Below are 14,678 nucleotides of genomic sequence, written 5' to 3' on the forward strand. Positions count from 1 at the left end.
AAACAAAATCAAATAATCCTTTTTTATCCTAAATAAATTATAAATTATTTTCTGTGGAAATTGTAACCTTTTGTGGAGGAGGTATATGATGGAGTGGACCAATATTGCCCATTACCGAACTCGATCTAAGTTTGACAATAATATTACGAGGTTTTCAAACCAAGTTTTTTTCAAATCGGAGTTCGAGAGTTATCGTGCGCACCAGTCAGCCAGATATGTTCCAAATGTTCCGAACGTCTTGGAACCGATTTGCTCCAAAGAGACCATGGGTATAAAACTATTATTTCGATGAGGCACGTTGTGATCGTATCGTTCATAATGAGACCATAATATTCGAAATACCAAACATCTTACTTGTAATGGTAAAGCTGCAGAATTCCAAATTTTAATATCTTTTATTCTATTTAGATTTCAAAAGACGATTAGAAAGATGAGCATAGCTTAGTTTTCGCTGATCATGAATATGTACTTTATTGGGTCTGTATATAAAATATATCTTCCATTTTATGGCAGAGGGTAGAATTCTTATTGTCGACATTTTGTATTTATGAAGGGCACTAGTCTTCCACCGATAATCCTAAATATCCTTACACACAGATGGTCCATCACCACTACATGACGCATAGGCCATTAAATGAGGTATTGTGTGCTGTTGCAGCACTCCCGTAAAGAGATGGGCAAAAGGTCCAGAGGAAAATATGCCAACATCTTCGCTGGAATGGTGGCGCGCTGGGGTTTTAATGTAACTGGGAAATATGCTCTCTAAACAAGAAAACCGTTAAAAAACTACTTATTTGTAAAATATTTGGCAATCTCACCAATTGTTCTGGGCATTCTATCCAAATTCAAACGTTTCCCTCTGGCATCCACATACTGTAGCAGCCCCAAAACGTAGTTAAGAGTTGAAAATTTCAAACCATCCTGTGCACGATCGTGTTTATTTAAACTCAATTTTGGATTACCACAATGGTTAGGGTATGGCTATGGTCGGCGGTGACCACAATGAGAGTGTCTTTGACATCAGTCATATCACGAGCCAATTGTATGGCCTTTTCAAATTCCAAAGTTTCTTCCAGAACCACCTTCGATGAAGATGAAGTATCCTTTCTCGTTTTTCCGCAAAAGTTTCAAGGCCAACTCTGTCATTTCAGATAACGAAGGCTGCTTGCTTTGATTGGCCAAAATGTGATAATCCATAGCGGAAGTGTTCAAATTCAATAATTGATTTCGATTTGTAACTACCTGACCCTGGGGATGATCGTCTTGCCATTGCGAAATTAAGTTTCTGCCATCCTGACGCCGCCCAAAGTTTCCATGGTCATCACGTTGATAGAATGGAACAAACTTTTCCATTCCGCCACCATTAAAGTTTTGACCAGGTTCTTGCAACACCAACTGCTGGGCTATATCTATGCAGATGGCCGAATCTTGTCCGAATTTTAAAACATCAGCATCGCTTTCATGTAAACGATTGGACACATGGGCATAAGTGCCGGCAGGACTTGCATGGGTTAATGTATTTGTGGTTTTGAAACCGGTGGTTTTTCCGGCAGCCTGACCCCAGGAAGCAATGGAGGACACTTGAGTACTGGGCTCCATACTGGCTGTACAGTTATTATACTCTAAATTGGCACTGACACCAGTATTGAAAAGGTTCGTTTTCACTCCACACAAATAGGCGGTGGCGGTGCAGGACGAGTCTGCAACTTGGGCATTAGCGCAATAGGTCTATTATGGATAAATATTATTATTGAAATAATATAGGTAAATGAGACTTCCAAATCATACCTTACCCAGTCCCGTATGGGGAAACTTTTCAAAACTCAAAACTTGTCCCTTGAGTATCCTTGCTGCTGCGACCGTATTCAATGACATACCATCGCCCAGGGGCAAAATAATATTTTTGCCTTATGCACATTGAAGTCCTGTTTCCATACATTCCTGAAAAGTTCTTCTCTCGCCAGAGAACGCCAAAATTTCGGGCTTCTTTCTTCATCGGGAGGTTTTTGGCTGAAATCAAATTGAGTTATCTGCCCATTTAGCATGGCCAACATTGTCATTGGACTATGGAAGAGTTTGTCTTCGACAATATCCGTTTTTCCGAATCTGAGGTAAACAAAAACAGATAAAAATTGGGAAGGGTATTCATGACGTTGCTTCTTTGATGCCTGATTGTTTTAAAGTGGCGTGAAGACTATACTTTAGTTGGTCATTATGAGTCGTATTTATAATTTATGGTTTAAATGGGAAGTGACTTCAAACTTGTTTAGAGATGACCAAATTGCTAGTATGCATTAGTAGGTTTACGAAGTTGTTGCATTATATTCATTGTCTTCCTACATCAAATAATGAACATATCTAAAAAATATTTGTGAGAGAACCTGAGTTGCCAAATTACTGCTGATTCGTTTGGAACAAAGTCGCAGTCGAGTTTTTCTTTTCGACTACAAGTTAGGATATATTTTATATAAATTATTGATGTTTCGTTATGTTTTTAATCAGGGGTAATTGCTGACAAATGCTGACAAAGAAATTATGAAAAAATCGACAATTTATTTGATGCCGCAATACCAAAATCTTGCTTCTGAACTTTCCAATTCAATTTTTTGAGATAAATTGTTTAAACTTTATATATGCTAATATATGAACAAGTAAAAAAGCTGTAAGTTCGGCCGAGCCGAACTTTGAATACCCTCCACCATTTGGTACAAATTTGGCAATTTTCAAAAAAAAAATAAATAATAATAATAATAATAATAATAAATAAATAAAAAAAAAAAAAAAAATAAAATCCGTTAAAAATTCTGTTAAAATATTAAAAATACCGAATGCAGCCATATATTAGGGTCTATACGACGACGTGGATCTGTATAGGCAATTTTGTTATAAGATATTACAATATTCAAAAGCGAAACTAAAAAAAAAATCTGTTTATAATGAAGCTAAAATCATCGAAATACCGAATATAGGGAGGTACCATGGGGGTTAAAAAAGTGGACCTGCACAGACAATTTTCTGGCATAGGCAGTAGTATCCATTACGAACTTCAAATACAAATTTTGAAATAATTCCGGTAAATAATGTCGCTAAAATCATCAAAATATCGAATATCGGGGGGTACCGTTATATGTGGGCTATACGAAGACGTGGACCTGCCCAGACCATTTTCAGGCATAGACTGCAGTATCCATTACGAACTTAAAAGGCGAAATTTGAAGAAACTCCGGTAAATAATGTCGCTAAAATCTTCAAAATACCGAATATCGGGAGGTACCGTTATATGGGAGCTATACGAAGACGTGGGCCTACATGGCTCATTTCCTGCCTTAGGCTGTAATATGTATTACGAACTTCAAATACCAAATTTGAAACAATTCCGGCGAATAATGTCGCTTAAATCATCAAAATACCGAATATCGGGTGATACCGTTATATGGGGGCTATACGAATCTAGAGTGATTTTTTTACCTATATGAACAATGTAGATGTCATTTGAAAGTTATCTATCCAACATATGGTTATGTAAAACTGTTCGGGAGGTTATAGTGTCAACTTTAATTTGACAACTGAACATTTTGTATCGTGGACATACATAATGTGACCATTTTCGAGTTTTGGGGATTTTATAAAAAAATAGCTCCCAAAGTTTTTAAATAATCCCACTGACTACCTGTTAGGTATGTATTTAATTATATAATTTTTCCAAATCAGTTTAGTAGATCCGGGTGTAACCGCACTTTTGGGTCAAATATCGGAGTATCTGGGTCCCTCCTCCAATAAAAGATACTTATCCGGAAGCAGGGTACAAAAACATTAAAAAATCCCAGAGTTTTTACCAAACTAGAGTTAAGCCAAAATAAGTTGAGTGATTCACAGATTGACTGATTGACGCCAAGACGAAACGTCTGAATCTAAAATTTTGAAATTTTCCCTGAAGGCCAATTAAGGGCTGGGATTTTAGAAATTTGCATTACGAATACGAATTGTATTGGGTGAATGGATAACGCATGGTGTTTGTGAAAATATATGAGATAAGGTTGTATTTTGGAATATTCTTAATTTAAAGGTACAAAAAGTACTAAAATGTACAACGGTTTTTTCTACAATCAGTAGAAGATATACAATTTAAATTTTACGCGAGGGTATCTCTTGTTTGTATTTTTGAAGATTCTTATTTTAAGCGGACGGCAAGTACTGCTTGTTCAGCGATTATTGCAAATTTGCCTTCATCGATTCTTAAAAATTTTACGTATTGCTCATTTCGTATTAAACGCATTTAAAGTTATCGATTGAAATTTGAAGTAGTATAACTATATAGAAAAATATTTGAAAACGAGGTCACCAGATATCTGTGATAATGTTTTGTGCAAGATTAAGCATGGCTTAGTGTTTATGTGCTTTATAAACTCAATATACTGTTTTATGGATTTATATCAAACTCCAAGTTAAAATATGTAACTCTATGAGTTCAACATGAAAAGTTATGGAGGGATAAAGTAAGATTCATAGAAGAAATAAATATCGCTAAGTCAAAAGAGTGCCATTTTTGAGATATGCCACTCTTTGAGTGAATGAGCGATCATATTCGTAATGCTAATAATAATGATAAATTTCTTAACAACTTTATATGAAATTGCATTTTTGATTAATTTAACGCCACAAACTTTTTTTTTAAGTGAAAAGCCATAAAGGGATTTTTCATTGTTAAGTGATGACAGAGAGATTAAAATCTTCCAAAATCAGACAATTAAAGAAACATTTAACAGTTTAATTAGAATACCACAAAAAAGTGGTAGCAACAACCGACCTCTGCACGTTACTGGTTATTCACCTGCAATGCATGCTTGTATTTTAATAACATTTATGAATCATCATGATTTTGGATAAAAACTGGTATTGAGTAATTTGTCAATTATTTTTTTTGACAATTGCTAAATACGTTAGGCAGAGTTGTACATTTGTTGTTGTACCTTTTTTTAAATATACATATTCGCATAATACGTAATTTATTAGTATATGGTTCCTTGTTTTCTTCGACAGCATTTACTCAATAGATCGGTTTGAATGTACTTTTATATCATCAATCTGATGAAATACTTGTCGGAATGCGACTGAAGTAAATCTGTTTTAGTTGAGCGTTTTTAAGGCTGTTTATTTTAACAAATATTTGCAGAATCCTTGATACTCAACATTAGGTGTGCATAACCCAATAGGATAACTCGATAATCCGAAAGCCCAGTAAGTGAGATCGAGTGTTTTTGACAGTTAGTTACTGAGTGTGAGAATTATCTAGTTGCTGGGGAAAATCGGCTGTCGTGTACATGCCATGAAATAACTAATTTTTCTTTATGTTTTTTTTTTCCAAACAAAATGGGTTTTTTTTATTAAAAATATATTTGTATTTACATTTTTTATCAATATTAATAAAGAGAAAATCATGAGAAAAGTAATTGACTGACTGACTTAACGCTTCGTCAACGCCCACACGAAACGTCAGAAATTTTGTGTGAGCGTCACTTTTGGTCCGAAGGTGTCAAATTGGGCTGGATTTTTTAAAACTCCTACTAGAACCGTACGAAAAGTACTAAAAGGTACAAAATATGGTATCCTTCGTATTTGACGAACCAGAAGATTTGAAATGAGGGTCACTTATTTAGTGCATGATAGGTGCACCAAAGGGCTTTTGGAAATACACGCTATAACTGTACGTAAAGTACTTGAATATGCTACATTTGGTACCATTTCGTATCATCTGAATGGAATCCAAGGTTAAGGAGTAGGCTCGATGTAATAAGTCAGTTTTGGAATTGTGTATTTATATATAGGAAAAGTATTGCACGGTCCTAAATTTGGTACAATTTAAATTTGGAGGAGTAGATGCAGCTGTAATTCTGAAATTTGAAATGAACATTTTTGGCGGAGTGTAGGATTGGAATATGGAGGTAGTTTTTGAAATTTGTACTTATGTACACGAGAAGATCTGAATGGTACTAAATTTGCTAAAATTTCGATTTATGTGAACCGATAAAGCTGGAATGCTAAAATTTGGAAATAATGCAAGCCACACACCATACAATTGGTTGTACAACTTGGAGAGATTGTATTCGAGATTGTATCGTTTGTGTGCCGGTTGTAAGAAGTTGTGTCTTGGTTGTACAAAAAATCAATTTTTTGATATTTTGCATGTTATAACAACCATTTAAATTTTGGGAGAACCGATAGAGATCGAATCCTGAATTTTGGAAATAACATTACTATTGCATTATAGGATTGGGATATGTAGGAAGTTTTGGAAATTTGTACTTATATGTACTAAAATGTACCAAATTTTGTACAATTTGTATTTGGGTAAACCGATAGAGTTGGAGTCCTGAAATATGGAATCAAGATTACTGATGGAGTGTAGGGTATGTAGGTAGTTTTGGAAATTCATACTTATGTGTACTAAATTTGGTACAATTTGGATTTGTGTGAACCGAAATGGGATGGAATCTTGAGACTTTGAATTAGGATTACTGTTGAAGTATAGGATTGGGGTACATATTAAATAGCACTAAATTTGGTATAATTTTGATTAGGGTCAACCGAAAGAGCTGTAATCTTGAAATTAGGACTTAAGATTACTGTTGGATTGGATTATGTAGGAACTCTTGGAAATTCATACTTCTGTGTAACTAATGGTACTAAATTTGCTATAGATTGGGTTTGGGTGAACCTATAGATTTGGAGTCTTTAACATTTGGTATTATATTTGAAACTAAGTATTACAGGAGTACAAAAGGTCCGAACGGTGTTAAATTATACGAAATTCGGTATTGCGTCGACGGATACCGCGTGAAATCTAAAATTTGACACTGGTAATGTGTAGGTTTAAGATTTGGAGGTGGTTTTGTAAATTAGTTCTAAAAAGTACTAAATTTGGTATTAGGGTAAGGGACTGAGTTGGAGTCCAAAATTTGGCATTAGGACCACCTTTTATACTGTTAATCTGATACGTGGAGCCGAGATTTTAAAATAAGTACCAAAAAAGTGAGAAAAATGCTAAGATAAAATACCAATAAATAGTTAGGTTTGGGGAAGGAATATAGATGGAAATCTGAAATTTGAAATGAGAGTTTTCGATGTGGTTTTGGAGAGACAAACTATCGTTTTTTTTCGAAATTCAAACAATAAGTATGTGACAAATGTGCTAACATGCACTAAATTTGGTGCTAGTTTGGAATTATGTGAAGGGATAGAGGTAAAACTTGAAATTTGGTACGAAAATCAAGTCTGGGAGGTAGGATTGATAAAAGAAGGCGATTTTGGAAATGCGTACTAAACTTATACGAAGAGTACTAAATGTTGGTATAAGTCGAATAGTGCTTGAAATCTGCAATTGGCATTAGGATTGGGAGATGCTTCGGAAATTTGTACCAAAAAAGTTCGAAAGTACTAAATACTTCTAAATTTGCTATTTATGGTAGAAATAAAGCTGGAAGTCTAAAATTTGGATCGCTTTTTGTGCGGCAGGGATGATATGTATAGGTCGATTTAGAAATATATACTAAAAAGCGTTAAATGGTATTAAATCTGGAAAGTCTTCCAATTTATAACTTGATATTAATAATAAATTTTGGTGTTTTATTTAAAGCTTTTTATTTGGGGTACAAAAAATTCTCTTAACAAAAATTCACTTAAATTTTTTTGGTATACGCAAATATAAATTGCTTATTCCGCATACAAAATAGTGAACGTTTGCTAATATACAATGAATAATTTTACTAAAATCCGAAGTAGATTTATTTCATTTTACCTAATTACTTATATTCTTCCCTTCACCGTGTTTGTTGCAAATCGTTAGACCCTTACCAAGGCAGGCAGCATATGCAATGAGATGAGGTATCGTATTCTGTTGCAGAACACCAGTAAACAGATAATCATGGGGACCCGAAGCATAGACACCAACATCCTCACCAGAATGTGAGCTGTAAAACGAAGGAATATAACTGGGATATGGGCTATCTGAAATTGGAGAGAATCGTAATCAATTGTCTTTCCTTTTTGATAACAACTGCATTATCTTACCAATTTTAAATGGGAATTTGCCAAGACCCAAACGTTTTCCGGTTTTCTCATCACGATATTGTTGCGGACCCATCGGATAATTTAGTGTGGAGAATTTCAAACCATCCGAAGCTCGTTCATTTTCATTGAGGCCCAATATGGGACTACCACGTCTTGGATAGCCTCCAATAGTTAAGGGTTGGCCATGATCGGCTGTGACCACAATGAGGGAATCTTTTGGATCTGTCATATCGCGAGCCAATTGTATGGCCTTTTCAAATTCCAATGTTTCATCCAAAGCCAAACCGGCCTTTGTGAAATGATGGGCTGAATCGATTTTACCGCCTTCGATGAATATGAAATACTCTCGATTTTTACGACGCAAAAACTCCAATGCCACTTTTGTCATTTCCATTAACGTGGGTTGTTGTGCCTCATCAGCCAGGGCATGATATTGCATGGTCTCACTTTGAAATATACCCATGATATGTGAAATTTCAGAAGTATTTACTTTGAACAATTGTTGACGATTTGTCACCAGCACTCCTAGGGGATGCATTGTTTGCCATAGAGAAAGTAAATTTCTATTATCCTTCCGTTCGCCCCCATTGCCATGATAGTCTTTGGTAGTCCGGGGTATAAATTTACCCATACCACCGCCCATTATTATGTCGAAATTACGCCCCGGCTCTTGGCTAATCATTTGTTGAGCCATATCTGGACAAGTGCTGGTATCGATTTTACCATTGGAGTATTTAATTATGTCGCTATCACTTTCCCACAAACGACTTGCCACATGGGCGTAGGTCCCTGCCGGACTGGCATGCGTTAGCGAGGTTGTGGTTATGAATCCAGTAGCTTTTCCCGCCTTTTGTGCCCAGGCAAGTATGGAGGAGACTTGATTTGCCGGATCCATGCTGGCTGTACAATTACCAAATTCTACATGACCATTTACACCAATGGTGCCAATATTTCCCTTTACACCACATAGATAGGCGGTGGCGGTACAAGCGGAATCAGCCACCTGGGAATTAGCGCAATATGTCTAAGGGTGGAAGAAAAACAAAGAAAGTGTACTTGCAAATTATACATCGCAAAGTATCCTTAATAGCACACCTCGAATTTGCACAAAGAGTGAAACCTACTTGAATTTGAGGGAGTGAGCAACCTTAATTTTTGGATATCGCTCGAATATGAGTGAGCATGTTTTTTTATCGCTTTTGAGTGGAAACAAAATGCGCTCAAAATCGAGTAGATTGTACTCTTGACGAGCACTCTTTTAGTTTTTGTCACACTGTTGTTGTATTTCTTTTCTTTCTTTCTTTATATGTGTGTTATTTTATACAAAATTACTCCCCTCCCGCTCTTTGAGAATTGATGATAGAAGGGTAAAATTCTGCACACATATGTTTTTTTTTCCAGTAGGTTAAGTTCGTAAATGGTTCATGTCGGCCCACGTTTTCGTATAGCACCAATATAACGGTACCTCTCAATATACCGTATTTTGATAAGCTACATTATTCACCGGAATTGTTTTAAATTTCGTATTGGAAGATCTTAATGGGTACTACAGCAAAAAAATACTTATGCAGGTCCACGTCTTCGTATAGGCCCTCCCAATATTCGGTATGTTTCTGGTATTAGATACATTATAGCCCGGAATTGTTTCAAATTTCCACAGCCTATGACAAAAAATTGCGTATGCAGGGCCACGTCTTTGTATATCCCCACATAACGGTACTTCCCAAAATTCGGTATTTTTCTGGTAATAGATACATTATAGAACAGAATTGATTCAAATTTGGCATTAAAAGTTCGTAATGGATACCACAGCCTATGACAAACAAGTAAAAAAGCAGTAAGTTCGGCCGGCCGAACTTTGAATACCCTCCACCATTTGGAACTAATTTGGATATTTTCAAAAAATAATATTCACCAAAAACTCTGTTAAAGTCTAAAAAAATATCCATTATAGTGGGGTCTATACGAAGACGTGGAAATGCATAGTCAAGTTTTATCATAAGCCATTACAATATTGAAATAAGAAACTTTAAAAAAAAAACCGTGAATAATGTAGCTAAAATCATCAAAATACCGAATATAGGGAGGTACTGATATATGGGGCTTGTACGAAGGCCTGGACCAGCATAAACATTTTTCTGTCATAGGCTGTAGTTCCCATTACGAACTCTAAATACGCAATTTCAAACAAGTCCGGTGAATAACGTCCCAAAATCGCCAAATGTCTAATATCGGGGGGTATCGTTGTATGTGGGCTATACGATATCTTGAACCTATAAAGATATATCTCTTCCAGGGAGTAAAGTGCTTGGAAAGAACTTCTAGTATAGATTTTTAGACAATTCCAATGAAAAATTTAGCTAAAATCATCGAAATGCTGAATATAGGGGGTACCGTTATATTGGGGATAAACGATATCGTGGATCTATATAGACAATATTCTTCCAGGGGATGAAATACTCAGAAGGAAATCCTTATGTGGATTTTCAGACAATTCTATTGGAAAATGTGGCTAAAATCGGCAAAATACCGAATGTGGGGGTGCCATTGTAAGGGGGCTATACGATATCGTGGACCTATATTAACCAATCTCATTCAGAGGGTTAAGTCCTCTGAAATAACTCCTTGTGTTTTTAGACAATTCCGTTGGAAAATATGGCTAAAATCATCAAAATACCGAATATCGGGGGTACCATTGAATGGGGGCTATACGATATCGTGGACCGATATAGCCCATCTTCGAACTTGACCTGTCTGTAGACAAAAGACTGACCTGTGCAAAATTTTAGCTTCTTATCTTTATTCATTTTGACTCTAGCGTGATTACAACATACGGGCAGACGGACGGACGGACAGACCTACTAAATCGTCTTAGAATTTTACGCTGATCAAGAATATATATACTTTGTTATGTCTAAAATGATTATTTCGATGAGTTACAAATGGAATGACGAACTTAATACCCCCTCCATACTATGTATGGTGGAGGGTATAAAAATAGCGTATACAGGTCCACGTCTTCGTATAGCCACCATATAACGATACCTTCCGATATTCGTTATTTTGATAATTTTAGCGAGGTTATTCGTCGGAATTGTTTCAAATTTCCTATTTGAAGTTCGTAATGTATACTTTAACCTATGACAGAAAATTGTCTTTATAGAACCACTCTTTATATATGCTCCGGCCCGGCCGGAACTTAGATGTGCTAATAAAAATACATACATATTAAAACACATTTTAGGGATAAATTATCATCATTTTAGAAGGTTAACGACAAAGACTCAATTATTCTTCGTCAAATTTGACTATGAGTCACCAAGGAATGGAAATTTATTTTCCTTTACTTCCATTATACTGAGTTGATGCAACAAAATTGAAATTTGGTCCAAAATAAGATGAAGTACAAGAGGTTCTGGTGTACCGAATGAATGAGAATTATATTTTTTACGTTGTCAGCAAGTGAAATTGCATGCCCTGGTCTGTATAGACGGCTGGTGTGCACTGTAACGCACCGTAACTGTAACCGATTTGGTTCAAATCCTGGCACTTCTCACATAAAGTTAAAAAATTTGTAAAAAATGTCATATTAAAGGAAGAAAGATCGCAACATAGTTTAAACTTGGAACATAGTAATATTTAGATAAGGCCTAGATGAGATGAGAAAATGGTCCTCCGTTCTTATATATATTCTAAAATTGCAGCCAATTATATCAAATCTTTTGTTTCTTCAGTACCTACCTTACTGAGGGCGACATAAGGGAACTTTTCAAAACTCAGTGACTCTTCTTCACCCGTTTGATTTTTCCGTTGTCCCTTGAGAATGCGGGCTGCTGTAAGGGTGCTCACAGACATACCATCGCCGAGAAACAGAATAACATTTTTGGCTTTATTTAAATTCAGTTCTTTTCTCTGTAAAATTTTCAATAATTCCATTTTGCCGATTGAATGCCAATATTCTGTTTGTTTTTCCACTTTTGGAGTAAATCTATTTTCATTGAATATCTTTCGAGGATTAAATATTTCGGGTTTTGATTCACTATGATTTTTTTGCGTACGGCCACCATTGTGTAACAATAACCAAATTATGAGGACGATAACTATGAAACTTGCTAGAATTTTATACATAGCTCAATGGTGTGTTAAGCTTTGCAGCGTTTTAATGAGACTAATTTTGGTAAGTGTTGGAAAGGCGGCATATATCAAAAGTTGTTGGATTTTTGGATTACGAACTGGTTTTCATGAAAATGTAACAATGTATTGAGGGGCATCAGTTACAGTTACACGAGTTTACAAAATAATGACCAAGATATTTGTTCTTTAAGGGTATTTGGGTAAGGAAACAAATACAATTGAATTGAAAATGACAACGAGGTTTTTATAAAAATTAAAGATTTGTCATAAAAATATTTTAGAATAGATAGTAAATTAATGCAAGAGGTACACAAAATGTCAACATTTATTCGAATATGGGTAACGCAAAATTATAAACACACCCGAACCTGTTGTTGAGTGTAGCAGCAAAAGGGCAATAATTTAAATTGTTTTCTTCAAAGATGTGATAATAAAGTGTTACGTTAACGTAGCTAATTTGCAGTGTTTTTATGTCAAAACCTTTTTGTACCATCCGCCTTATGAGGCTAAAATTGGTCTCATTAAAATACGGATTTAGACTTATTTTCTCGTTCCAAAAAATGTATCCGTTTATCTGCCCGTATCCGTTTATCTGTCCTGAAGGCTGGTGGACACGACGACTTTTATGCAAATATTTTTTTCATACACCGTGAAAATGGAGATTTCTTCTCTTTGGCGACATATAGTGAAATATGATGAATAATAATTTAGTCCTTCTAAAATGATGCTTTGTATGAGATTTTTGCTTGAATTCGAATAGTGTAAAATGTGGTTTTAAGAAATGGGAATTTCCGTTTTTTTTTTGTGAGATTTAGAAGAAAACAAACACATAAGACTATAAAGATTGGCCAAAATGCATATCGACTTTAATATTTCCATCAGGCAATAGCTAGGGGAGGACATGAGAAAATGCATTGCGAAACCAGTAAAGAATGTCTCAAAGTCGGGCGAGGCCGACTTTATGATACCCTACACCACTTTGCTAATTTAGTAGAGCTCCACATAACAATTAAAAGTTTTTATGGGAGAATTCAATCATATGATTATAATTATAATTTAAAGTTCAAAGGACTAAATATGCCGAAGCATTTGTATCTTTTAAATTTGGAATTGTATTGCCCATTTGGTGCTTTGAAATCGGATAAAGATATATATGAGAGCTATATCCAAATCTGAACCGATCTCGATAAAATTTTTTCAAAGATATTCCTGAGCTGTATTTGATATATTTCCCTGAATATCGTTGTTTCGGAAGGCATATTTCGGTTGTGGGTGACAAATATAACAAATCGGATGAATAATATATATGGAAGCTATAGCTATATCTGAACCGATCTACACCAAATTTGACATACTAGCTTCTAGACTCAATTCGGTCGTAAGTGCCAAATTCCATCCCATTTGGACAAATATTAGACGTTTGGTGCACAATAAAAGGTAAATTGGACGAAGTTGTGTATGGGAGCTATATTCAAATCTGAACCGATCTCGATAAAATTTAGCAAATACGTTTCTGAGCTGTATTTGATATATTTCCCCAAATATTGTTGTTGCAGAGTGCATATTTCGGCTGCGAAGAACAAAAATAACAAATCGGATGAACAATATGTATGGGAGCTATAGCTATATCTGAACCGATTTCGATCAAATTTGGCATACTTATTTTCAGGCCTAATGTGGGTGTATATGCAAATTTCAAACAATTCGGGCTGATATTACACGTTTGGTGCACAATAAAAGGCAAATCGGACGAAGATATATATGGGAGCTATATCTAAATTTTGACCGATTATATCCAATTTCAATAGGGTTCGTCCTTGGGCCAAACAAATGATCTGTGGAAAATTTTATCTGGATCGGGCAATAAATGCGACCTGTACTTTGTTTACAAAAATACATGGACAGACGGAAGGACAGACGGATGAACATGCATAAATCGACTCAGAATTTGATTCTATGCAGATCATCAGAAGAAACTATGGGTCTATCTTGACCCATAATACCCTGACCACCTGACGTAATGACGTAAAACCTCGGAAATAGGCAATATATATGATGTTGTGTTATATTTTTCTACACCATCTATTGAGTAAAAGCAACAAAGGAATGTACCTTTTTATTATACCCTACACCACAAGGTATTATGTCTTTGTGGATTTGTTTGTAACAGTGAAAAGGAATCGAAATAGACCCATGGTTCCTTTTGATGATCTGCATAGAATCACATTTTGAATCGTTTTACGCATGTTCGTCCGTCTAGTATCAGTCCATATAGTCGACAATATTTGGAGAAATATATCAAATACAGCTCAGAAATACTTTAGCTAAATTTTACCGAGATCGGTTCAGATTTGGATATAGCTCCCATATATATCTTCGTCCGATTTGCCTTTTATTGTGCTCCAAACGTGTAATTTTATACCAAATGGAATGGAGTTAGGCAAATTGAGTCTAGGAACATGTATGCCAAATTTGGT

At 35.4% G+C, this 14,678-nt stretch overlaps 1 protein-coding gene and 1 pseudogene across 1 annotated transcript; both read right to left on the minus strand.

Moving 5' to 3' along the window:
• Positions 1 to 577: 577 nt before the first annotated feature.
• On the minus strand, positions 578 to 3,605 carry LOC131801751 (membrane-bound alkaline phosphatase-like; annotated as a pseudogene).
• Positions 3,606 to 7,795: 4,190 nt separating this feature from the next.
• Positions 7,796 to 12,214, minus strand: LOC101894928 (membrane-bound alkaline phosphatase-like). The gene is made up of 3 exons (XM_059120695.1): positions 11,809 to 12,214; positions 8,068 to 9,091; positions 7,796 to 8,004 (listed from the first exon to the last, which is right to left on the minus strand). The coding sequence occupies exons 1-3, from the start codon at positions 12,193 to 12,195 to the stop codon at positions 7,796 to 7,798; spliced, it is 1,620 nt and encodes a 539-aa protein (XP_058976678.1). The 5' UTR covers positions 12,196 to 12,214.
• Positions 12,215 to 14,678: the final 2,464 nt, after the last annotated feature.

Source organism: Musca domestica, unplaced genomic scaffold, assembly GCF_030504385.1.
Source record: "Musca domestica strain aabys unplaced genomic scaffold, Musca_domestica.polishedcontigs.V.1.1 17, whole genome shotgun sequence".
In the NCBI taxonomy this organism is placed as follows: Eukaryota; Metazoa; Arthropoda; class Insecta; order Diptera; family Muscidae; genus Musca; species Musca domestica.